Source organism: Osmia bicornis, unplaced genomic scaffold (assembly GCF_907164935.1).
Source record: "Osmia bicornis bicornis unplaced genomic scaffold, iOsmBic2.1, whole genome shotgun sequence".
Classification (NCBI taxonomy): Eukaryota; Metazoa; Arthropoda; class Insecta; order Hymenoptera; family Megachilidae; genus Osmia; species Osmia bicornis.
Genome location: NW_025791318.1, coordinates 1404142 through 1428671, shown reverse-complemented (window position 1 = coordinate 1428671; position 24530 = coordinate 1404142). Strand labels below are relative to the sequence as shown.

The window sequence follows — 24530 nt, the reverse complement described above, 5'->3', positions numbered from 1 at the left end:
GATAGGAAGGGTCACGTATGTAATTCCTTGACTGATTCAAAGGATAATGGGGATTGAGGCTACTAATGGTTGCCGCTTGTTGGTAATTGGCTGCGGGTACTGATGCAGACGGGAATGGATTATGTCGTTTTGACTGTTTCCTGACGTACAGGTATGAATTCGGGATATGGGGAAAAATTGGGAATTAGACGGCTGTGCCCTAGTTAAATTCTGTGCAATTCTTCGTGCGGTGGCACTTGGAATTGTAGGTCGCTGGGTTTTTGGTGGATTTGGAGTGGAGATTTGAGTTTGGATATTTTAGGTGCTGAATGAATGACTCATTGATGCAATTTGAACTGTATTTATTGGCGTTGCTATGGTTTACTACAGCTTTCTTTTTTCGCTTTCTTTTCTCTTGACAACGTGCTGTCTAAAGCGTGTATCACGGTACTGAATTTCATACCGTGGCATTGTTGGGTCATGTCATGATCAGTAGTGTTCTGTTATGGGGTATCTCACGCTATGCTGTTCATGCTATTCTGTCATTATTGTATGCTCGATGAGTTAGGAGCAGATGCCTGATTGCGAACGCTGCGGGTGGTCGCTCTGGTGGCGGTGAGCGAGTGATTGGCGGGGGGCCGTGGCGGTGGCGGCGGCAATGAGGGCCGTGAAGTTGAGTTTGGGTGGGGCTGTTGTTTGGTTATTGCTTATTGTTCACTCGCATTCGCTCGCACGCACGCTCACCTTCAATGTGGGGGTTGCGGATTAGGCCAGCCTACGTCGGACTCGGCGACGAGCCGGTATCGGTACCAGGCCACCGCGTTTTCGCGCGCGTTCTATACTCTCCTTTTTACTCATGATCTCGGATATATATGCTAGCAGGGGGGTTCGCCGGTTCTCGTCTAGGATGCAGTCAACTAGGGTTTCAGGGTATAGCACCCCTACTTCCAATATGACGCGCGTGCGCTCGGCGGCCCATCGAGTGCAATGGAACACGGTGTGTTCTACATCGTCAATTACGGGAGGATCACAGAACCAGCAGTTCGGGGTACAGTTTGGGATGCTGCTGTGTTTAATTCGATACAGAAATGAGGCAAAACACCCGTGACCAGTTATTTGAATGGTCAGGTTCCAAGGCATGCAGCCGGTCAGGACGGTCAGGGCGTCGTGTGAGACGGTGTAGTAGGAGCGAGCCACGCGTATCAGGCCCAGTTTCTGTGTTGATAATAAAAGACGAACCATGTTTTGGTATTGCACGGCCTCGTGCCAGACTGGTGCGGCGTATAACACGATGGACTCGGTAACGCGATAATATAACATGCGAGGCTTATATCCTCCGCCGCGTAGGTTTGGCAGTAGCCACGCTAAATGCTGAGCAACTTTGCTGGCCTTGTTGGTAACGTTTACTATATGACTACGGAAGGTTCGATTGTTACTAAACAACGTGCCTAAATACCGCATGGACGAAATCGTTTGGATCACGGACGTTTCGTGCTGTAGGGATAGACCGGCGCGCACTCGCCGACCTGTTAGGAGAACGGCCTCGGTCTTTTGGGTGGCTAGAGTTAGGCTGTTCTGGCGATACCATATGCTGAGTAATTGTAGTGAAATCTCGGCTATTTCGCGTAATCCACTTAACAGGCCGACTATAATCACGGCTAGGTCGTCAGCAAACGCGATGGTGGTTACGTTGCGGGGTAGTACGACCTCCAGGATCGAGTCATATGCCAGGTTCCACAGGAACGGCCCTAGTACCGATCCTTGTGGCACACCGGCGAACACTTCCTGTTCTATCCACGTGCCATCTGGCATCGTGGTACCTATAAAGCGGCTGTTTAGATAGTTTTCCAGCATAAGTATTAGAAGCGGGGGGAAATTGCGGCGGCGAGCTGCAGAGATTATATTTTCCCATCGCACGGTATTGAAGGCGTTTTTCACGTCAAGACCGATTAATAGGCAATGCATAGCAGAACTGCGGGCGCGATTCCATTCTGACATCACCACCTTCATTGCCTGTAACGTTGATCGCTTACGACGAAAGCCGAATTGGCGGGGGGATAGGTCCCCAGAATTCTGTAAGGCTTCCTCAAGATGTTCCCGTAGGGCGTACTCAAAACCTTTGCCGAAATTCGATAGCATGCAAAGGGGACGCAAATCGGAGAATGTATGGAAGGGCTTTCCGGGTTTGGGTATTAAAACCAATCGTCCGACCTTCCACGAGGCGGGAAAGTACGATAGACGGTAACAGGCATTAAACAAGTCGCGCACCCATTCTGGTGCTAACTTATAGATGGGTCTAAGAGCCTCCCCGGTTATTCCGTCACGCCCGGGCGCTTTTCCCTTCGATACTTTACCTAAGGCTGTAACTACGTCTCGGGCGCTAAATGGATGGGGTATTCGCGGATCTTGTGGATCTTGTGGGCCCTCTAGGACTCCTTGGCGGTTTGATGCGTGGTTTAGCGAAGGGGGATCAATGCTGTTGGCGGCTGTAGCATTAATGGTGGGGGGAGCATCTAAACCTATCGGGGCTTGACGCCTTGGGCGGGCGTTACTTGGGCCGGGTTGTGGACTGGGAGGTCGATCTGGCACGGGGATTGCAGCAACGGTGCTGCTGGGGTCGTTCATATGAGTGTTGGGAGGGGTGGTTTCATCTCTTATAGTTAATGGGGGATCTGTCACAAATAACTGTGACACGGCTGTCCTAAATTCGTTCTCATTAAGGCGGATTACTTGTGAGTTTCCTTTCAACCGTTTCATTACTGATTTATAGGGCTTGCTCCACGGATATCGAGCTACTTCATTAATCATCTCGGACCATGAAGTATCCTTGCTTTTGCGAACCGCTTTGATCAAAGCGCGTCGATCGGATATCATGCGTAGTCGGAGGGGATGGTCGTTCTCGAGGACGTTTGTCGTACGTGAAGCTAACCGGTGCCATTTTGCGCGGGAACGTGCTGCGGACAGTCGTAGTTTTGTTAGTTCTCTGTTCCACCAGGATACACTTTTTCTCTTTTTTAAGGTTCTCGGTACCTGTGCGGCGCTGTACCACGACTCTAATTCTGAGATGGCGTTGTCTACGTCTGCGCGACTTTCAAAGTTGAAGATAGTTCGTTCACGTATCCAGTCGGGGGTATCTGGTGGTAGGGCTAAATTGGTGGATATTATGGAGGCCCATTCTTCCATGCTGGGAGGGCGGTATTGAATAGTCAATTCGGAGTTCATCGAGGAATTTGTAAAGGTGGGCGTGGCGGCAAAGTGATGAACTAGATAATTATGATCGGAACCTGTATATTTTGTAGATACAAGGGAATTGATCAGACGCGTTCTCAATTCGCGGGTGCAGGCCATTAAGTCGATCCGGGACTGCTGGCGATTACGGATAAAAGTTGGGCCACCTTTGCTGTTTACGGGTATTAGACCGGCTTGTTCGCAGACGCGGAGTAGACGGTACCCTCTCGCGTCGGTCTTATCCGATCCCCATTGTATGGAACGCGCATTGAAGTCTCCGGCTATGAGGGTGGGTTTGGACGAAGTAATCCCAGCCGACAAGTTACTTAATTGACCTTCATACGTGGCCATTGATACGGAGGGGGAAAAATAACACCCGAATATAATAAAATCGCGGGTTTCTAGGCCAACGCAGCCATCGCTGCTGTGTACCTTACGTATTGCGCCCAACTCGGCGGCTGGTGGCGGCCGCTGCACGCACCATATGCTAAGGGTTCCGCTGGGGTCAGTGTACCACTCTGGGCGCGGTCGATGGGGCTCGCTGATTATCACGATGTCGGCGTGATAATCGTGCACGGCCTGCCAGAGTATGTCCTGTGCTGCACGACAGTGGTTCAGGTTCGCCTGCAGCACGGTGAGGGCGGACATTGCTGTTCCTGTCAATCAAAATGTGATATTGGTTCATTTGAATCGCTTGGTTGATCTATTTGTATCTATGCCTGGTGTTTAGTATCTAATATATAAATATCTACCTACTATTCACTAGGTATTATCAACCGTGTTAACTGTTCCAGTTGCGTTGGTTGGTTATAATATTGATTAACTTATTGATGACTTTAAGTACTCAAATGGCTTACTTTCAATGGGGGTAACAACTTTCTATTCTTTGCCTCTTCTTCTTCTTCTCTTCTTCCTCTTCTTCCTTCTTCCTCTTCCCTGGCTTCTTCTTCTTGATAGATCTGGATCTCGTTGGTTCCTGTTGCGATAGGTACATAAGTATTTGTACTATGGGGATGAGATGAGGGGATGGGGGACATGGGTATCATTTCAAACATAGTAGGACGAATAAGTAGGGGATGTCATAGGTTGGAACGTCGTGAAGCAGTGAAAACGCAACCTGTACGATTGATTGGCTATTGAATGTTTCGGTGAAGGAGAGTTTGATTAGTGATCGGTTAATTGATCAGTGATATAAGTAGCATTACTGTTGGGTTGCTTACTTGAAATAAATTCAATGATGCGATGTGCTTGATCGATGCGATATGCGATGTAGGTTTCTTGTTGCTTGTCAAATGGATGGACCATTGAGGATGTGTGTGGCGTAGTCCGTCTTGCCTTCCCTGAAAGGGGATTGGCTGGTGTGTTGTCTTGGCTGTGGTGGTGGGAGAAATGGGCGCGATATACGGAAGACGGTTCACGAGGGGTAAGAATGCGCAAATTTCATAAATTTGATGCGATGGATTGCTCTCTCCCCCCTCCCTCTTTTGCGAGTTGCGGTCATGTTCGATCTCTACTTCTACTTCTATCTCTAGTTTATTATGGTTATATTTTCTTTAATTAACCTCTACTCCTCGCTTCGCGCCTTGTATTATGACTGTTTGTATGATTGCTGTGGTATGGTTTGCCCAGACCTAAATTAGTGTGCTCTTAGTCAATGCTGTTAGTCTAGCATCGGATTGTCTTAATAGTAATCATAATTAATGTATCATCAGGAGTGGGGCTTCTAGCCGGTAAGGAGTATGGATATGAATGCGTTCTGCACTGCACTTGGCTTTATTCCATAGGGTGTGTATAATACATGAATACGCGTATACATGTTACATGTTTACGGTCTGATTTGCACTCCTGCTGCAGCTATTACTTGAAGATTTGGTTGCTATGGCTTACACGATCGATCCTTCTCTTCCTGTATATATTCTGCAAATAATTGTTGATGGTTGATGTTTCTCGGAATGAATGGTGGTTACTTACATTTGTATATGTGCATGCGATGGTTGAATCTCCTCACACACCTCGCATTGTATCTACATTTTGCACCCATACTCACTGCTGCCATTATTGTCGCTAATACATAAATTTTTAATCTTCTATTCCTTGAATACGGCAATTCTCAATCCTCGTATGAGTTTGCCTTCAGTATGCTACAAAGTAGGTGTTGAAATACAATCCCAATATGGTAGGGACGGTGCTAACATGTATGATGGGTGTATGATGGGTATAAGATTGACATCCTTTGCGTTAACAACTTCTCTATGGCAGATATGCGGGCTATTTTGGGCGGACGGTGCACACGCTTATGGATGAGTGGGAATCCTGTGCGCAGCTTAATGATCAACGACATAACAACATGACTTGACTTGATAGCGGCTGTCCTTCTTTCCTTCTCATAAATTATAAATTATACTTGTACTCTCCGTATGTCATACGTCATATGACAAATGTTTACTCTCTATACTTTCTATTATGCTATGGTTACTCGTGATTGCCAGTATTATTATTATTATTATTGTCATTATTGTTGTTATTATTACTATTATTGCTCCTGCACGTGGCATTGATATACTACCCTCTGATATCCTCTGATGCCATGGAACCTACCCTTTAACATTGGCCCTTTATTGCACAGATGTGTTTGCGCGTTTTATCGCACGATTATTTTACAGCGCACTGAAACTCCAGTTGTCATTAAACACTGGCTATTACACTGGCTATTATGCTGGTAGTGTGATATCATGATTTGGACTAGACTAAACTAATTTAAATCTTAAATCTTGACTGGCGATAGGGCTGGAAGTACAGATTAGACTGCCATAAGCTCTATGAATCTGAATCTCTTCATCTGAATCTGAATCTTTTCATCTTTTCAAGTCTTCGATAATTTGTTAGTAAAGAACGATATGTCAAGGCCCCTTCTCGCTACTCGAATTGTCATGTTATCCTTTAACTATTAGTCGGGGGTGACTTGTAATAATCTGTGATCCTACATGTGTATAAGGCTTGTGTTATATATGTCGCCTGTCATTATGTAAAAAAGGAAATTTTCAACATTCTAAATAACAAATAAAAATGTTTGAAATGAAATAATGAATACAAATTTTAAAACAATTTCAGTGAAACTTACCCATTCGTTCGTAAATTCCTATCTGGGTCAATCCTGGGTTATTGTATCAGTCTTCATCATTTGACGAAGAAACGCGTGTGCAGAACAGCTGATTTCACGGTCGGGCTAGTGAACTTGCCTCGTTTATTGCACTTAGGTACAATAAACGCTTTGTGTGGTCGTTTCAGTGAAAAAATCGACCCCGAAAGGGACTGCGCGAGTGCGATACCTAAGTGCAATAAACGAGGCGAGTTCACTAACCCGATCGTGAAATCAGCTGTTCTGCTCACGTGTTTCTTCGTCAAGTGATGAAGACCGACACAATAACCCAGGATTGACCCAGATAGGAATTTACGAACGAATGGGTAAGTTTCACTGAAATTGTTTTAAAATTTGTATTCATTATGCTGCACCCACAATTGGTATGATAGTGACTGCAGCGACTGGTATGCTGTCCAGGTTTTGTCCAGGTTTTGTTGGCTACTATTGCTACTTCTCCCCTCCTGTTCCCTACTGAATTGCCATGGTTAATGGCGGGACTCGTTACTACTTACTTATCCCTACCTATTTACCTATCCCCACTTATTTATCTTCTCTGGTAACTGAGGTATTACTTTCCTCATTGACGCATCGGACTGATCGTTGGTCTCATTGACTCTTGGGCTCATTGGGCGGCGATCCCATGCTGATTCCTGTTCCACACTGTTTATTTCCCGTTCACTAATGGATTGGCGCAGGATTGTTGTTACACGGCCTCTTTTCTGCAAATTATATACGTTACTTACTGGTAATTTTCATTACTTCCATTCTTCTTTGTAATATCTTATCAACCTTTCTTTCTTCGTCCTTTTCTTCCTTGCAATAAAGGCGGACTTATCTCTCTTAGGATTGCTTGCATGAGGTTGTGGGGTTAAGGGGTAGTTGTCCTGAATGGAGCTTATTTGCGTTTAATTATCTCAATTACACATTTACTTCCTCGTCTATAATTGCAATTGCAGTCCGCTGCGTTTACCGGTGACAATCTCTGGCCTCCCAGTGCTTCATTCAGCCTTCGTCTTTAACTTCCCTGTATAAGTTAGATTTAATTCGGTAATGGGGTTGAGCTGCCATATTATGCGTTGGTATGCGATAATGTGATGTAGTTGAGTTATGACTATTACTTACTTATATCCTTACATATATATGTATCTAGATAATTGTTTTATGTACCTATATGCTTGATCACTAAGATAGGGCCTCGTTCGCCAATCATTGAGTCTAGACTCCTAATTTTGGTGTATTCTGATAATTCTATACGCGACATCTTGGATGGTGTTCTGCTTTCATCTGAATCTTTATTCCAACATTAGCAGTGGCATGCTGCGGTTTGCCTGGGTCGTGTTTAACCTTCCAAGTAATTTTCTAGACGGCTGCAGTTGCTGCGCAAAAAATTAATGAAACTATTAAATTAGGGTGGCTCACTGTGCAGGCATACCTTACCCTTACCTTCTTTTCTGGTAATTCTGGTAATACTGAATAGATTACCTATTATTTTCCCCATGCTCTTTACTTTATAGGTGAGTAGCCATGGTGGATACCATTTTGGCTATTTGACTATTTTGTTATGTCTCTCTGGTTGTTTGATCATGTTGGGATTGTCTGTCACTCTGATGTTGCTCTTCGTCTTGTCAGTACCCATGCTTACTTGTACAGGTATGCCTCAGGACGACATCTCGCTGCTGTCCTTATTGGCGGAAGTTCTCTCAGCTTTATACAATTAATGCTTACTATCACTTATAACTACTCTCTGATACATTTTGCGTTTAGCTACACACCACCAACTACTTGTTACTTGCTGCTTAATGGACTCTTGAGGTTAGGTTTCCTGGCCTTCGGGATTCTCCCTTTCCAGGGGTTTTCCTCTCAGCTATCAATGTGAGAGAATGCCTAGTTGATTGTGGAAAAGCTCGATTCAACTTATTGGCTGCGCCTTGCATCGTGCTTTACAGATTGACTTTAGGAGTGGGCTAATTAGGGAGAAAATTCAAACATATTAATTAGGTTGCTGCTGGTAAACTGCCACTGGCTCTAAACTTTACCTGCTTATTTTGTTCGCTGCCCATTCTTTCGTTGCTCGGTTGATTTGATTTGATGTGATCAGTTACTGTCAAACTCCAAATGGCAAGGTTTTGTCGCTTTGTCGCACTGTCCGGTTGCTTGTCGCGTGACGCGCTTGTCGACGGGCGCATGCTCTGTTGGCCGTCCATAGTGGCGCGACTCGACCGGTTGATTAATTCCGATCAGGCCCGAGACGATTTGGGGATCCGAATCGATTAATTATTTGACCTTCGGTCCGTCAGATCCGGGCCTGTTTAGTTTATACTTATCCATTCGCAAATGCGGCCTGTATTATAAATGCTAAGTTTGATTTTTGAGTTACACAGCGGTTGGCGATGCTGGGGTGGCAGGGTGTTGGTTTGGTTTGGTCGAAGCAATTGATAATCAGACTCATTATAATTGTATTTCTATTTATTCATAATCATAATCTGTATTATATTCTAATTCTAATTCTAATCCTTATATTATGAACGTACATCAAGTATCAAAACGCCTATATTTATCCTATGCTCTACCATGCTTATAATTGTAATTATAATTATACTTATGGCTAGGCTTATTACTATTGCAGTTTTACAGTTTTATTGCCTCTCGGATCTCGTACACATGAATTGACTTAAACTTAAACTTAGAGTAAACTTGGTAATCAATAGTAATATACTTCTTATTCTTCTTATTATTCTTTTCACTTTTATCTTCTTCTTGTTCTATACTACAGTACAATATTTAGTGAGGGTACTGTGGATATGGTGGGGGGAAAGACGGATAGGTGACCTGGTATGTGGACGGGTATGAATGCGGAGGGTTGAACGATTGCGATATCATCGGGGGGTGTGTTGTATATGGGTATGCGGGATTAGGATTCACCTGATAAAGGGGCGTGGGCTGGGGATATAATGGGTAGGAGTGGGTTTGACCATAGTATTGGGGGGCTGTGGTGTTGTTTCCTGACGGTCCTTGACGGTTTAGTGGTTGGGTTTGCACCTCCATTAAAGGAGGTGGCGGTGGATGATGACGACGACGTCTCCTTCTTAAAGGTATGGGGGCTGGCCTTGGCTGCCGTCCTTGGCGAACCCATCGATGGGGGTCTCGTCGCCTTGTCGATGCCTGACTTAAATGTACGACCGCGGCCGCGTGCCTCATGGTCTCTTGTTGTATCCGGTTCACACGGGCGGACACTGCCCTCTCTACCGACCCGGATATTACGGCATCCAGCTGCTGCATTGATTAGAATAAACAATGGTTAATGACAGTTATTGTATCTGTGGTACTGTGTTATGGGTATTCACCATTTTATCGCGACTTAATAACAATCTGATTCATCAGATTGTCTATTCAGCATAGTCTGGATAGTGGCTTTTAGTTGCTTTCAGGAAATTTTGCTTAAATTTTATATGGATCGCTAGGTTGCTGTGTGTTTAGTTTTGACTGAATTCTGGTCTCGATCTTAGCTTAGTTCTAGTTTAATTTATGTTGCAATGCTTATTTGGCTCTATAATCAATTAATCTCACTGTAATTGGTTTAATTCAATTTAGTCCTCATCTGTTTTGCTTTGGCTTTAGCTCAGTCGATTCTGGTCCAAGAGCAACCTCATCTCAGCTATAATTGATTACGGGCGGCTTTCACCAGCTTTTGTATCAAGTGTGAATTGGAAAGTTAATCGTGATTTGATCTTGAATTCTGAATTTGGTTGGGCTTGGATTCCGGAATTGAAATTTATACGGGTTATTCTGGGTCGGATTTGGCTTGGATGTGGTCTGGGTGCAGTTTTGATCGTGATTATGTTCAATTCATATTGATTGTATTTCGGTTCAATTGTAATGTCATGTTTGATTTGATTTAATTGAGTTTCAGCTCTGTGTGACCGCACCTGTGCATCTGGTGGTCTCGTTCTGCTGCTGTCTAACTTGGATCCAATTGAGCTTAGGCTTGGCTGTGACTCTGGTTGCAGGGTATTTAATCAATCCTGGCTATTATCGACTTACCCTAGGCTTGTCATTGCTTCGGATACGACTTAATTTGACAGACTTTCTTTTGATATGAGCTTAAATTTAGACCGACTGTGATTAATCTTTATTTACTCCTGCTCAAGCTGACGATGATTTGCTTAAATGCTCATGTGTTTTGATCAACTCGATTACGTGCTATCGTACTTTCATCTTGTTCCCGTAGTACGAATCTGAACCTTAACTACCTTGATTCTGTCCTATGCTGATTCTTGCTTCATTTGCATGGGTTTTGCAGGGTATTGTTCTGGCCTAAAACTCTATGATTTAATCTTGTTCAGTTTAACTTCAATTTACATTCACCCTGATTGCGTGTAGGGTTGATCTGGGTTGTCTTATGTTTTCTTGGGTTTATGCACTATGCGCAGTCTCATTTAATGTCAACTCAGTACTACCTTCCTTGACTTTATCTAGTTTAATCCAAATTTACTTTAGATTAAATCTGAAATTATCAAAGATCTATTATAACCCCCCTTTTAACTTAACTTACTTTCATTTCTTAAAGTTAATTGTCTAATCCAAATGAATGGATGATTTTTAAGGTTTTTTATTATTATTATTGAAGATTATAGTCAGGGTTGACACTTCATCTTTGATTTTAGCTTTATCTCCACTTTAGCTACAATCCTGCCTCTGACCGACCTACTTGGTTGAGAGATGAACAAATCCCGACTGACTGTAACCACAATGATTTATCGCTGATTCATTTTGACTTTGGTTGTGCCTCATCTTCAATTTTGAAATTGACATGGCTTTGCTATTATTGACTCTGATTTCTATTCATTGATTGTTCCATTCCAATTCAGTCTTAACTCTTGAAACTAATTTGATTTGATTTGGTCATTGAACTTTGACCTGTCGCGGTATGATCATTCAATTTTATGGACAGGGGTGATGGACGTTTTGAGTTGGGGGGGGGATGTTAGCGATGTTGCCTTTGGATGATACTTACGCTTGGATTCACGAGAATTCTCCCTTGATCCTGGCCTATTATGGGAGCCGAGCAGGATGCACTGGCGTTTGCGGCTGCTGAACTTTCCTCTCCTTCGCCTGGTTCCATTATGGCTGGCAGGAGGTCCTTTTTCATGCTCTCCATGTAGTTGATCTGCGATCTGATCGTTCTGGATACCTGTTGGCAGACCGGCCGATTATTCACTTATTCACATCCGCATACTGGTGGCTTGTTTGAATACTCATTTAGATACTTATTACCTTTTTGGTTTGGTTTATTTATTTAACTTCTTATTAGTTTCTTTATTTATTTATTTAATCATGTATATTTAATTGGTGCAATTCAATTATTTACTCACTCTTGTTTATTCATTTATCTGGGTGATTGATCATTATCGGTCAAACTGATCAACCTATTCTATTTCACTGCCTATCCGACGGGATACAAACGAAATCGCGCTTCACTTACTTCACTTTTACTTTTACCGTACACTTGTGTTTTATTGAGAATATTAAAGGTGAATTCCCTTACCTTTTGCTGCTTTCTTCCCTTTCTTCCTATGAGCTCTCCCCTGATTTCAATTGACCCTGCTGCCTGACTATTGTGAACACCTGGGCTCTTCCTTCTTATTCCCCTTTTCTTCTTTGATAAACTGTTGGATTGACAATTGGATTACTGAGTGGGTACTTTGTGAATCTGGAATGGATGTAGAGACTGGTCGACTGATTGGTTAACTGGTATGCTCAGTTTGCTTATTTGTGTGTTGTAACGGGCTGGGTGACTGTTGTGAGGGAAGGAATAATGCCGAGTGTGTAATGTGACAATTTGGGATAGATAGATAATGATTGCTGGCGTCTTACTCATACCTTGGTAAACTGATGTATTGCTACACGTGCGATTCTTGCTTTTGGCGGGCTCGTTGCTGCGCGGTGGACGGGTGGGCGAGTGAGTTGAGCGAGCGAGCCCTCTTTCGGCAGCGCTGTCGAGGGTCCCCTCCGTAGTTACAGGGGGGCGGATCCTAACTGGGCGCACTGGATTGGAGGACTGACGGTGCGCCTATTGGCCGGATTAACGCGTCAGAAGCGCTGAAACGGGATTGGCCGGGGAATGATGCGCCCTTCTTCTTTTCCTTCTTCTTCTCCTTATCCTTCAGAGTCTATGTCTATGATGGTGGTATCCTGCATGGGCTATGTATGTGTACGTGAACGGCGAATATGTTTTTGACGAGGCCCAGCGTTGATTGATGAAGTATGATCTTGATCTTGATTTCAGTCGTAATTCTAAAATTCATTTTGATTGTTTGTTATTGTTGAACTGTTTAATGGTAACCTAATGGTAATCTGGTTTGATTTTGGTTGGATTCTGATCGGATCTTGATTAACTCATATTTGCGTTGACTTTGGTTCGGCCTGATGGTAATGATGGGGTTTTTCTCTTCATTAATTTCCATCATGGCTGATCTAAATTATGTGTATGCTGTCGGGTTTTATTTTACTCAGTGTTTGAGACTGCTAATGAATCTGTCACTGCCGCAGTCTTGAGTCACCTCGCTCTCCTAATCTCGACGGAACTTTGCTTAATCTGATTTAAGTGATCTTGATGGGATTCACTTATTTCATTCTTATCTCATCATTAATTTAATATTTAAGTTTCATTTTACTGAATTTTACTTGTGGTTTGTTCTCAACCTTCTTACCCTGGCATCTTGTTAGGAATTGTTGTAATCAATTTTTGACCAGGTTTATCTCATTTTATTTTAATCTATTTAATTTATTCCAGCTATTACTTTATTCTTGATTCTGTGTGATTTATTTCATTGGACTGAACCATGTCGGATTTAATAAGATTTGACGGAGTCGCGTTTACTTATTAACACAGGACTCGTCTTCACGATAACGCAGTATTTCTTGATAATGCGCTGTTATATTCCGTATATTTCAAACATTCGGAATCATTAATCCTATTCTACCTTCCTTATTATTAGGCTGCATTCTTGGCCTCGGATACATCATATTATTGCCCTTATTTGCTCATATATGAACGTAATTGCTGTAATTTCAAGATGTAGCCGATATAACCCGATTCGATTTACTTTGACACCATAATATGCTGTGCCGTGGACTTGTCATGTGCCGTGGACTTGTCATTGACCGTGTTAATGATCAACGATTAAATACCATTCCGTTCCATTCTACATCAAGACTGCGTCATTAAAACGGGGCTGTGTCTTGAATTGATTTAACTATGGTATTGGTTGCGCCCGTGGTTCCGGAGCGGTCGGGATGGAGCGGGGAACTATGGATGGGGCGGAGAATTGCTTCTTGCTGCTCTACTTCATGACCCTCTTTACTTTCTGGCCCCTTTATTTTTACTATTATCTTTACTTTACTTTTGCTTTCTTAACTCGACCACCTTTTATGAATATCACTGTAGCTAGTTTTGTCGCTGCGCCTTGCCAGATGTCGGTTGCGACCCCTGCCGGGCCGGTTCGTTAAGGCATGCTATTGCACGCTTTTGCGTGGATCTGCATCTAATCGCTTAAATATTGGAAAGGGCTTCCTTCCTTCCTTATTGTAATCAGAGGCAACATCGGTATATATATATACTTTAACTTACATATCTTATTTTATCTTTTACCTTTTATCCTTCTTAATCATTCTGTCTATTTTATTTACCTTAATTGTCTTGCCTTGCCATGTATGATTGCTTACCTGCGAATATCAGCGTATTAGATATTACATTGGTATGGTCTTTACCAAATGTATGTCTTTCAAATTCGATTTATGACCAAAGTAACCTTGTCTGCCTATTTACTTGTTTCATTCAACGTTTTAGCGTTTTAGCATCTTAGTATTCCAGGGCTACGGTTACCCTGTGGGGGGCTTGGTCGTTGGCCGTGTTGTTTGGATCGTATTTCACTCAGTATGGGCAGATAGCTTGATTCCTGATGTAAACTTTAACACACGCTCTCACTCTTAACTTTATGAGATAATTCTGAATTGATCTATCCTCTTTTTTTTTTTTTTTCTTTTCGCCCCTTTTCAAATTATTTATTTATATTATACCTATTATAAATATCCTGCTCATTTAAAATTGTTAATAACTGTTTCGGGATTAACTGTGACTTAATTCTTGATTCTTTTAGGGGGCTGTAAATCCTAGTCCTAATTTAACTCAACTTTCATATAATCATGATGTTTGGTGGTGATTCATTATGACCCCTGTCCGGATTATCACATTATCACACTGACCCATTTAATTAGGATTAAACTTGTTCAATGTCATTTTCATTTCTATCCTCTTTAATTCTAATTTTAAAGCTCGTACCCTCACCTTCATGTGAATTGACTATTGGTGATAATTAATTCTGCAACTTTAATTCCTTAATCTCGATCCCTATTGTTGGATGTTAATTCTGGTTCTTCTGGTTCTTCTGTCTCAACTGCTTTTCGTTGTTATGCCTGATTGTTCGCCGTTATTTTATTTTATTTACTTGACGTCATTTGAGTTATTTAGGTTTCCCCGGTTTTTTCCTTAAGTACATCCGCTGGCGGATGGGTACAAATCAAGCAGATGCTATCTTGCCCGTATTTTGGCATGTCAATATTCGGGATTATGGTTGCCCTGATACTTGACTCTGGCATCTTCGGTCCATGGAGCTGTCGGCTGTAGGGTAGAGGCTGTATTTCACTCGACCTCAATTGGCGGGGCGTTTGTCTCGAACGGCTGGTATTGTCATCCGAAAGAGTGGTGTTGATTGTAGCGTTACGAGGTCCTGACACGGACCTCTAGCCCGTTTATTCAATTGTTGCGTGGTGCCCTGCCGGCCGGTTGCCGGGAGGTCGCGTGCGTGTGTGTGTATGCATGTATGTACGTAAGCCTGTATGTTGCTGCAGGCTTGTACCTGCGCCGAAAATTTTTTGCTAGCGGGAGGCCTGGACACAGGGGGGCGGATTTGGACACGGCTGACAGGGATTATGGGGCTGGTAGAGTTAATTTGAGGAATGGCGTGGGATGATGTACCTGTAATTGATTTGTTTGATTTATGCAATTTACACCCCTGATTGATGGGTTTACGGCTCTCGTATTGTGTATGGTGTTATTACATCGCTTCCTTTCAACAATCATGGATCATTGTAACCCTATAATCATGATATTAATTGATATTAATTTATATTTCTTGGATCTTCTGTGATCTTAGTGTGATAGTATTAATCCTGAAGAATATGTAGGCGTGTCAAGAGATTGTAATGGTGTTTTGTTTAGTAAATTAACATAATTTGCATAAATTGAATATTGCGCCGCGTTATTTATTTATTCGAGAGTCGTAATTATCCATGAATAATTTAGGTATCAATCTCGTGTGGAGACGATATGATAATTTTGGATTATATATAATGATAGTTTATGCTACGGTAAAGGTTCGTGGCATTTGCTGAATTCTGTTAGATTTGTATTCTTGTCCCTATTTTCGGCCGGTAATATTCTGTTATTTAATCTCCGGTTACTTATATGGTAGGTGTGCGTCTACTATGGTACTGTTCTGTAACGGTATTTGCCTACATAGGATAACGTTCTTACGTTCTTGCTTTCTATACCAGACTTTGATACCAGCTAGTCTGTTGCCTGCGGATTGATCGCTGATCATTGCACGTTTCCCCGCTAGATGTGGCGACGGTAAATGTGCGTTTACTCGCTTTCGTTTCATTATTAAACCTATTTGATTTAGCTAGAGATTGCTCTTTTACTAATATTTCTGTGTCTCTTCATTACTTATTTATAGTGCAATTAATGATATTTTGTAAATTTTATTACGAAATTAACTCGTGTTTCAAATCATGGACTTGTTAAGTCTGTGGTCATTTTCTGACATGTCTCGCGGTTTTCTATCTCGGTTATTATACTCATCGACTGATTATGCATGTACTTCTGCTTCTGCAAATTGCGGGTGGATATTTCTGAATGGAATTAATTATGCTGTTTGGATTGAATTAATTAATAAAGTACTTATTCCTCCTTGGGTGTCAACTTTTGCATCTTTGCTATGCATTTTGTTATGTGAGGGCTTGGGTACTGCTTGAGTATGCTCAGTTTCACCTTATCATACTATTCAATTATTAAAATTATAAATTCATATATATATATTAGATATTGGGTGTCACACTCTACCTCCATTCTGTACGCAGTTGCACATTTTGGGATTTTCAGGGCAGCTTGAAGTAAGCGTGCACAACAATTTTGCCTTATGCCCTAAGCATAATTGCTTGTTTGCTCAGAACAGCGCATCCTAATAGAGTGTTGAGTTTTTTCTTGCCATTCTTTGTTTCTTACGGTTTACTATATTACTCATACAGTTTGCTCAGGTTGGTAGAGTTCAGCACAGTTCCTGTGTGAATGGTGAACTTGGGTGATTGTGTGTTTAATACTCACTAGTATAGTCTTCTAGTCAACTCTTTTACTATCATACTATAACTGTTTCTCTGTCACTCTTTGTTGCACCAACGCTAGTCTGAACTTTAGGAATTGCCGCTTCAGCATTGTATGGTACATTGGATCCCAATTGTTCATGTTGGGCTTGGGAATGGTCCACTTTGGTCTGGTGCAGGAGGTCGAGTTCTTGAGTTTCTTAACCATTCCAGGACTTTGATTTCATTACCCTATGCAATGGCTGTAAATGCCTTCTATTAATGCATTCATATAGTGGCCATTCTTTTCTTGGTTTTAGTCATTCAGTCGTTCGGTCATTATAATAGCTGCTAATCTTTTGTCTTTATAATTGCTATTCCTATGAAATTCAAATATATTAGGGGGGGGGGGGGTAATGGGATAGTAGGGTGGGGAGTTGTAACAGTATTGTATGTGGATTATTCCTCAATGCCTGCTCCTGGTATTCCGTCGGAGTGCACTTTCTCTTTCTTACCTTCGTATTGTCAAATACACCTCATGCTTTGTAGCAGCTTAAATGGAGCAAGTGTAATAATAATACCTGTTCTTACAATTCAATGGATCAGTGGTGTTCAGTGGTATTTGAATGGTTACCCTTTAATGAGTATTTTTCTTGTCAGTATTTCCTGCTTGATTATGGATCGATGGGCCTGCCATGCTTATTCAGTGCGCCATTTATTTTACTACTGTTATTCATTGGTTTGTTATTGCCCGATGCAACAGGGTTGGGGCAGTTTTATACTGGTAATATGACTTACATGTTGTTGGGCTTTATCTACCTCTATATTTTCCCTAATTGACGTTTGCTTTCTATCTTATTACAATTGCAAGCACAATTAATGATTATCATCTCTTATACCAGCGTTAAAGTTAGTTACTGTTAATCGGTACTTGTGGGGTGTAGGGGATTCCAATGGCCTGCTCCTAATTGCTCATAGAATATGGGAGTGTTTGCTATTATCAAATAAAGGGAGTTCCTTTTGGGATTGGAATTTGCTCTTCATGACTCATGATTTCAGTTTAAATTATGCTACTTGTCAACTAAGTGTTTATGGTATTACAGGATGGCTGGTTCATTTCTCTATTTTTGCTAACATAATCTACAGTATATAATTTCTAATAGTCTTTAATTCTGATCTCGATATCCTTGCATTCCTGCATTCTTGCAGTCTTAGCATCGAATCTTGGGGGATGCGTGGGTGGCGAGGTCTCGCAACAATGTTTTTAGGAATTGTGACAGTTCAAGTATCATACCATGGTATCTATTTTATTTGGGAGTTACTAAGCAATTCCATATACATATCAATTTCGTGCGGTGGCGATTTAACAACGATAATTGGATGTTGGCAGTCTGTACAATTATAGTTGCTTGGCGTACCTGTTTTTGTTAAATTACTAAAATTACTAAATTACTGATTGCATTCTCTTCCTAACATTTCACTTCTTGACGCGATCGGTACTGTCATGTGGTGGTGTTTGCTATGGTGTTGCCTTATGACGGTATATGCCTGCGCAGGATTACGCTTCTTGACTCTTGATGCTGGCTGGTTGGTTACTTACCAATTGATCGCCTGCCGTTTGGGCGTTTACCGTCGGATGTCGCGACGATAAATGGGCGTTTACTTGTTTACTCATCTTATCATCTTATTATCAAACTTATTTAATTTTTACTTATTTAACTTATTTAATTTTACTTATTTAATTTTACTTATTTAATTAATTTAGCTGGGTATTATCCTTCTGCTGATATTTGTGTTTCATTCCAGTACCTGCTTATTTCTCGCGGATTAATCACGAAATTGAATTAAATTAAATTAAATTAAACCTCAATGATAGGCTTGGTTATTGCTTGGCTGGCTGCTTTGGTTTCCTATTTCCATTATTCCATTTCCATTATTATGCTCATTCATTCGTTCATCGATTCATCAATTGATTATGCATGTGACAGGTGATGTTTCTGAGTTGGATGAGTTGCGCTGGGTTATATTGAAGTATTCAATTTTGAATTACTTATCATTCTTAGGTGGTAACTGCTGTACTTATTGCTACATATCATAGGACGGATTAGTTTTGTTTGAATATGTTTTACCCTGATTTGACCATACTAATATATTAATTTATTTATACATACCATTCAAATGTGTACTGCATATTGTGTGTTGTAGGTTGGCATTTTACATTCAACCGACATTCATCCTGTATTATATTGTAAGCATAATTACTTTCCTACTTCCCTGCTACCCATTTTAAAATTATTAGTGAATGCACCAGTTCTGTCTGTCTTTGCTTAAGATGATTGCTTGCACGGTGCTTGCTGAATACTTGGACTTGGTACTTGGCAATACTTGGTTTAGGTTTGGCATTTCTTTCTGATTATGGTTACTACATTTATGCGGCAGAATTCAGTATGGTTTTTATTGGATTGATGACTTGCTGCAATGTCTGGGTGCCTCAATCCCCATTATTCTATTATTCTATTCTATTTGATAAGATATTCTACATATTATCTCACCTAATTTGTAGTTTGCTTTAGTTTCCTGTGCAAATATATTGACTTTCTTGACTCTTCCTTATAAAGCTGATGTTAATTCTTTAATCCTTTATCCATGTGACTAATTAAAGTTTCATTTTGTTTTCTGTTTTCTTACCCTTGATAATGGGGGGGGGTGATTTATCCTGACTGCAGCGTGGAGGGTCTCACAACTGATTTAAACTATTTAAATTTTGAAGGATGTGCTGAGGCAAGCTACACTTTGTCATGAACTTTTCCTCCCTTACTCAGGGCATTAATTGCTGCTGTGATAATGCAGTTGTTTGAAGCCTTATAATCAATTGATACGAGTTTGATTTGATTTGAATTGGTTGTGGGGCCCCTTGTTTTCTGTGTTGAATTGTATTTCCTTTTGTCACCAATCTGTTCTGCTTTAATTTAGATGGCAATATAAAGGTGAATTGCCGGTCATTATCATTAGTGGACGGCTGAGTGCCTTATGGTGATGAGCCAAGGGAGGGTTCTCTCATTGGCGACGGTTGATCATGTCAATTATCAAAATGCAGTTTGATTTTCAGTTTGATCTTTATAATAAGCTTGTGTTTCACCATGATGCCACAACAAATATTGTTCCTTCCTGCAATCATTAAGTGTCCTTTATTTTGATTTTGATTATCTAAGAATTATTGGGACCAGGATTTTATGAATGAACTGGAGATTGGAGTGCACATTCTGAATTCGGGAATTCGAGATTGGATTTTACATCTCAAGCTTGATGGTTGTGGTCGTAGTTGTAGTGGTGGTTTCACTAGTGGTCTTAGTTTAGTTTGCGTGCCGGATGCTGGTTTGCATACTACGCCTTGTTTCTGTTTCTGCTCGCTTCTGTCTGCTTGTTCCATTGCTGCAACAGACGTATCGGGCTGTAAGTAGTGTAAGTATTGTTCGTCCTGCATATGCTCCCTATTAAATACAAAATCTAACGCTCCTATATTTTGTAAATTCACTATTAGGTCACATCATTATATTTCCATATTTATTTTCTTTCACCTGATTTCCATTCTGAGCTGGGTAGAATGATGCTGGGAACTCAGTTCCTTACGGGCTCAACTTCAAGTTCCAGGTTCTTTCTTAAATCTGTATCCCTCACACATTAAATGAAGCAGATTTCTGCGACCTTGTGACACTACGATTGGTTACTAGTTTTGTTTCTCTCGTAGATGCATCTATTCATCTATTCATCTATTTGCTACTGGATATCTGACCAATGCAGCCCGATAATCCAGTGCTTCAATAACTTCAATGAATTCGTTGGCTTTAACTTGATGGATTTTGGGTTGCATTATGGCCTCTCGAGGTTACCCTCTGCTTCATTGAGCATTTCAGGAAACTCTCAGGTCGCTTTTTAATATTCTTATTATTGTATTGTCTAGTAATCCTTCGGTCACCGTGGTGGTTTCTGCAGATTATTATGAGGGGTTCTCTGTTACACATACATTTATTGTCATTATTATTATTATTCATGCTATACTTACATGCATGTATATATATACATATATACATTATTCCTGGTGGTAATCTTGTCCTCCGTTTATTCATTTTGTAGTGATGCGCGTGCCCTTGTCTGCTTGCATTAGAACCTTTGTTTGGTTATGTTCTATACTTTATTGTTGGCAATAATTATCTGCATTCTATATTCTATATTTTATATTCTTCTTCGCACAAGTGGCATTGATGATTGCTTTGCTGGTGTTTTTTTTCTACATATCTTACATCCTTGATTTATTTTTATCTTCATTTTAATACAATTATGGTACACTTTCAATTAAAATTTTAAATTTAGATTTAAGTCTTATTGAACAAATTAATTTAGTCTGATTTGAATGTTGGTGTTATATAAATACTCTACTGATCATTGTCTGTTGTTGAATGGATGCGAGTGTGCATGTTTGACGTTTGTGGTTAGCTGCTTTTCCTGTGTCAAGTTCACATGTATTCATGTGTTTACATGTGTTCACATATGCCTGCTGGCTTGCTTGCTTGTTAGGCTTATACTTATGTGCAGTTCACATGACATGATTATTCCTTTATTTCCTTTATTATCTTAATTGCTTATTGCATTGTTGTAGATATAGATATATATGCGGGTTTTCTGGTACGTGTTGATTTATGGTATAATTACGCGTCATCATATCTAATCGCGTTCATAATGATTGTTGTACTCACCATTCGTTATTGTCGTTCCTGGGCTCTTGTTTTCAGGGGATTGACACTTCGATTCACTGTTAAAGTAGTACTCATTCACTGTACATCCTTCATTTTACTATTTATCGTCATAGATTTGAGGGCATTAGATGTATGCTATGCAGGCTTATTATGAGTGTCTGTGTGCATGGGTGAAGTATGTAGGAGCAAGTAATTAAGGTTCAAGGTTCAAGGTTCAAGGATCAGGGATCAAGCATTGGAAATCAAAGGTTAAAGATCACCAAGGTTTAAGGATCAAGGAACGAGGAAACAGCCTAACAGCCTAATAAGACACGGCACAGTCAACTGGGAAAGGACTTGCCCCGGGCCTTGGCTGTGCTGTAGAGGAAGCCCATAAACAGGCTGGTGAAGACATGGCGCGATCACCCGTTGAGCAGGAGCTCCGGGTCCTGATCGTGGCCGAAGAGCAAGCCCTGCTGAAGCAGGTGAACACATGGCGCGACCACCCGTTGAGCAGGAGCTCCGGTTCCTGGTCGTGACCGAAGAGAAAGCTCCTGACCTCGCTTTGCAGGCTGGTGAAGACATGGCGCGATCACCCGTTGAGCAGGAGCTCCGGTTCCTGGTCGTGGCCGAAGAGAAAGCTCCTGACCTCGCTTTGCAGGCTGGCGAAGACATGGCGCGATCACCCGTTGAGCAGGAGTTCCGGTTTCTGATCGTGGCCGAAGAGGAAGCCCCGTCCTCGCATTGCAGGTGGGTGAAGACATGGCGCGATCACCCGTTGAGCAGGAGCTCCGGTTCCTGATCGTGGCCGAAGATCAAGCCCTGCTGTAGCAGGTGAACACATGGCGCGATCACCCGTTGAGCAGGAGCTCCGGTTCCTGATCGTGGCTGAAAAGAAAGCTCCTGACCTCGCTTTGCAGGCTGGTGAAGACATGGCGCGATCACCCGTCGAGCAGGAGCTCCGGTTCCTGGTCGTGGCCGAAGAGGGAACCCCTGTCCTGGCAATAGTGCTAGGCAGGCGAAGAGGTGGCGCGGTCACGCCGGGATGGTGCGATCCTTGAGGATGTCCCCCCGGTGCCGATCGTTGCTGAAGGAAAACGGCCTGTCCTCGAGGAAGGTCAGGTGGGAGTGATGACCTCAGGGATAATGCACATCATCAGCAACCTACCAGGTGGATGAAGATGGACATGACCAACTGTGGAGATATGATGTCCCAGTTCCTGGCCGTGTTGAAGAGCAAGCCCTGTTAAACAGGTGAACATATGGCGCGATCACCCGTTGAGCAGGAGTTCCGGTTCCTGGTCGTGGCCGAAGAGGAACCCCTGTCCTGGGAAATGCTAGGCAGGCGAAGAGGTGGCGCGGTCACTTTCAACCTACCAGGAGGACGAAGATGGGCACGGTCAACTGTGGAGATACGATGTCCCTGTCCTGGCCGTGTTGAAGAACAACCCCTGTCCTGGCAATAGTGCTAGACAGGCGAAGAGGTGGCGCGGTCACGCCGGGAAGGCGCGATCCTGGAGGATGCCCTGGTGCCGACCGTTGCTGAAGAAAAAGTCCTGCGTGTACTGCTCAGGTTGAAAATGTCCTACCGCAAGATCGGAGGTGCAACGGCGTGGATCCTCAATCTATCATGGTTGCCTAGCGCATGTCAGATTGAGGGAGGACGGAATAAAGCGAAAAGCGTTGAATTGCCAAAGCGCCGTTGTGGCTATACGTTGGTAGCCCTTATATATCCCAAAGGATGAAAGGATGCTGGCGGCCCACGTAGGGGAGAGGTTTTAGTGGGTAGTATATCCAGCCACGGGACTGCCCCTTCTGGGCTACCTGTTCAAGGTCGCCCCTTCTGGGCTGAGGCCTACTCTTGGGCTGAATCCAACCTTAGTGGGTTGGGTTGCCAGGTTGCCCCCTTCTGGCGCTGCCTCTTTGGGTTTGCCCCCACCAATGGGCGCCAGGCTGCCCCGTCAGGGCGGGTATGAGTCCCACACTGCCCGGGCCCCCTCTAGCCGAATAGACGAAAGGGGATCATCCCGCGCGTGCATAAATGCATTTCCTCTTCTAAAACAAAAAAAAAGGTTAGGGTTAGGTTAGGTTAGGTTAGTTTAGGTTGGGTTAGGTTGGGTTAGGTTAGGTTAGGTTAGGTTAGGGTTAGGTTAGGTTAGGTTAGGTTAGGTTGGGTTAGGTTAGGGTTTGGATGGAAGAGGACGGACGATCTGATCTGATTAACCATGCACGATGCAAGATGTCGGCTGGGTGACGTAGTTTTTCTTATTTTCCTATTTCTTATTTCCCCTTACATATTACTTAATTATCTGGTATTCATTCACTCACATATTCTTTCTCTCTTTCTTTTCTTTTATTTTAGCTATCTTCTATTGCATAAGCTTGGTGTCTATTAGACTTGCGTTTGCGTGACGATTTATTAATTTGATATGAATTGATTAACGAAAGGTCCATTAGAATTTTAACATTTTACTGGTTCATTAAGTATTCATTCTTTTATTTGCGGTCATTATTGTTTTATTCTACTCTCAATTTTATTGTTAATATGTTACTTTTACTGATTTACTTTCTTTCTTATCGGTTGCTGGCCTCGCTTCGGGGGCTTGATGTCCCGCGGGCTGTTTAACATTTACTTAGCATTTATTTAGCATTTATTTACCTAACATTTCCATGCGGTATAGTTCTCGATATACATATTTATTTATATTATTCTGCTGTTTAAATAGGTTGAATGTTTTGTTATTTGATTCTACATGTTATGCTTGCGCATTGTTCCATTCGCGCTTATATTACATTTATGTCTTGACATATTTACTGGGGGTTACCTCTCAATCATATTGTTTATTTGCCATGCTTAATTGCCTGTTGTCTACTCGGGATCTTTAACTATCTCTGGTATGCATTATATGTTATTTATTATTATCATTTTGTCTCATTATTACCTTTAGATATTGTATTGTATTGTTTTGATGGAATCACTGCATTAACTTTGGACTGTTTTATGAAAAGCCGCCGACTGCCTCTGGTGG

At 42.0% G+C, this 24530-nt stretch overlaps 1 protein-coding gene across 1 annotated transcript; it reads right to left on the bottom strand.

The window, feature by feature from the left end:
- Positions 1-744: 744 nt before the first annotated feature.
- On the bottom strand, positions 745-3855 carry LOC123989006. The gene has a single exon (XM_046289732.1). It carries the CDS (start codon positions 3853-3855, stop codon positions 745-747), a length of 3111 nt encoding a protein of 1036 aa, XP_046145688.1.
- Between the last annotated feature and the right edge of the window lie 20675 nt (positions 3856-24530).

Excerpts from the sequence above, each read along its gene's own strand:
- LOC123989006 (XM_046289732.1), bottom strand. The coding sequence starts at position 3,855 with ATGTCCGCCCTCACCGTGCTGCAGGCGAACCTGAACCACTGTCGTGCA.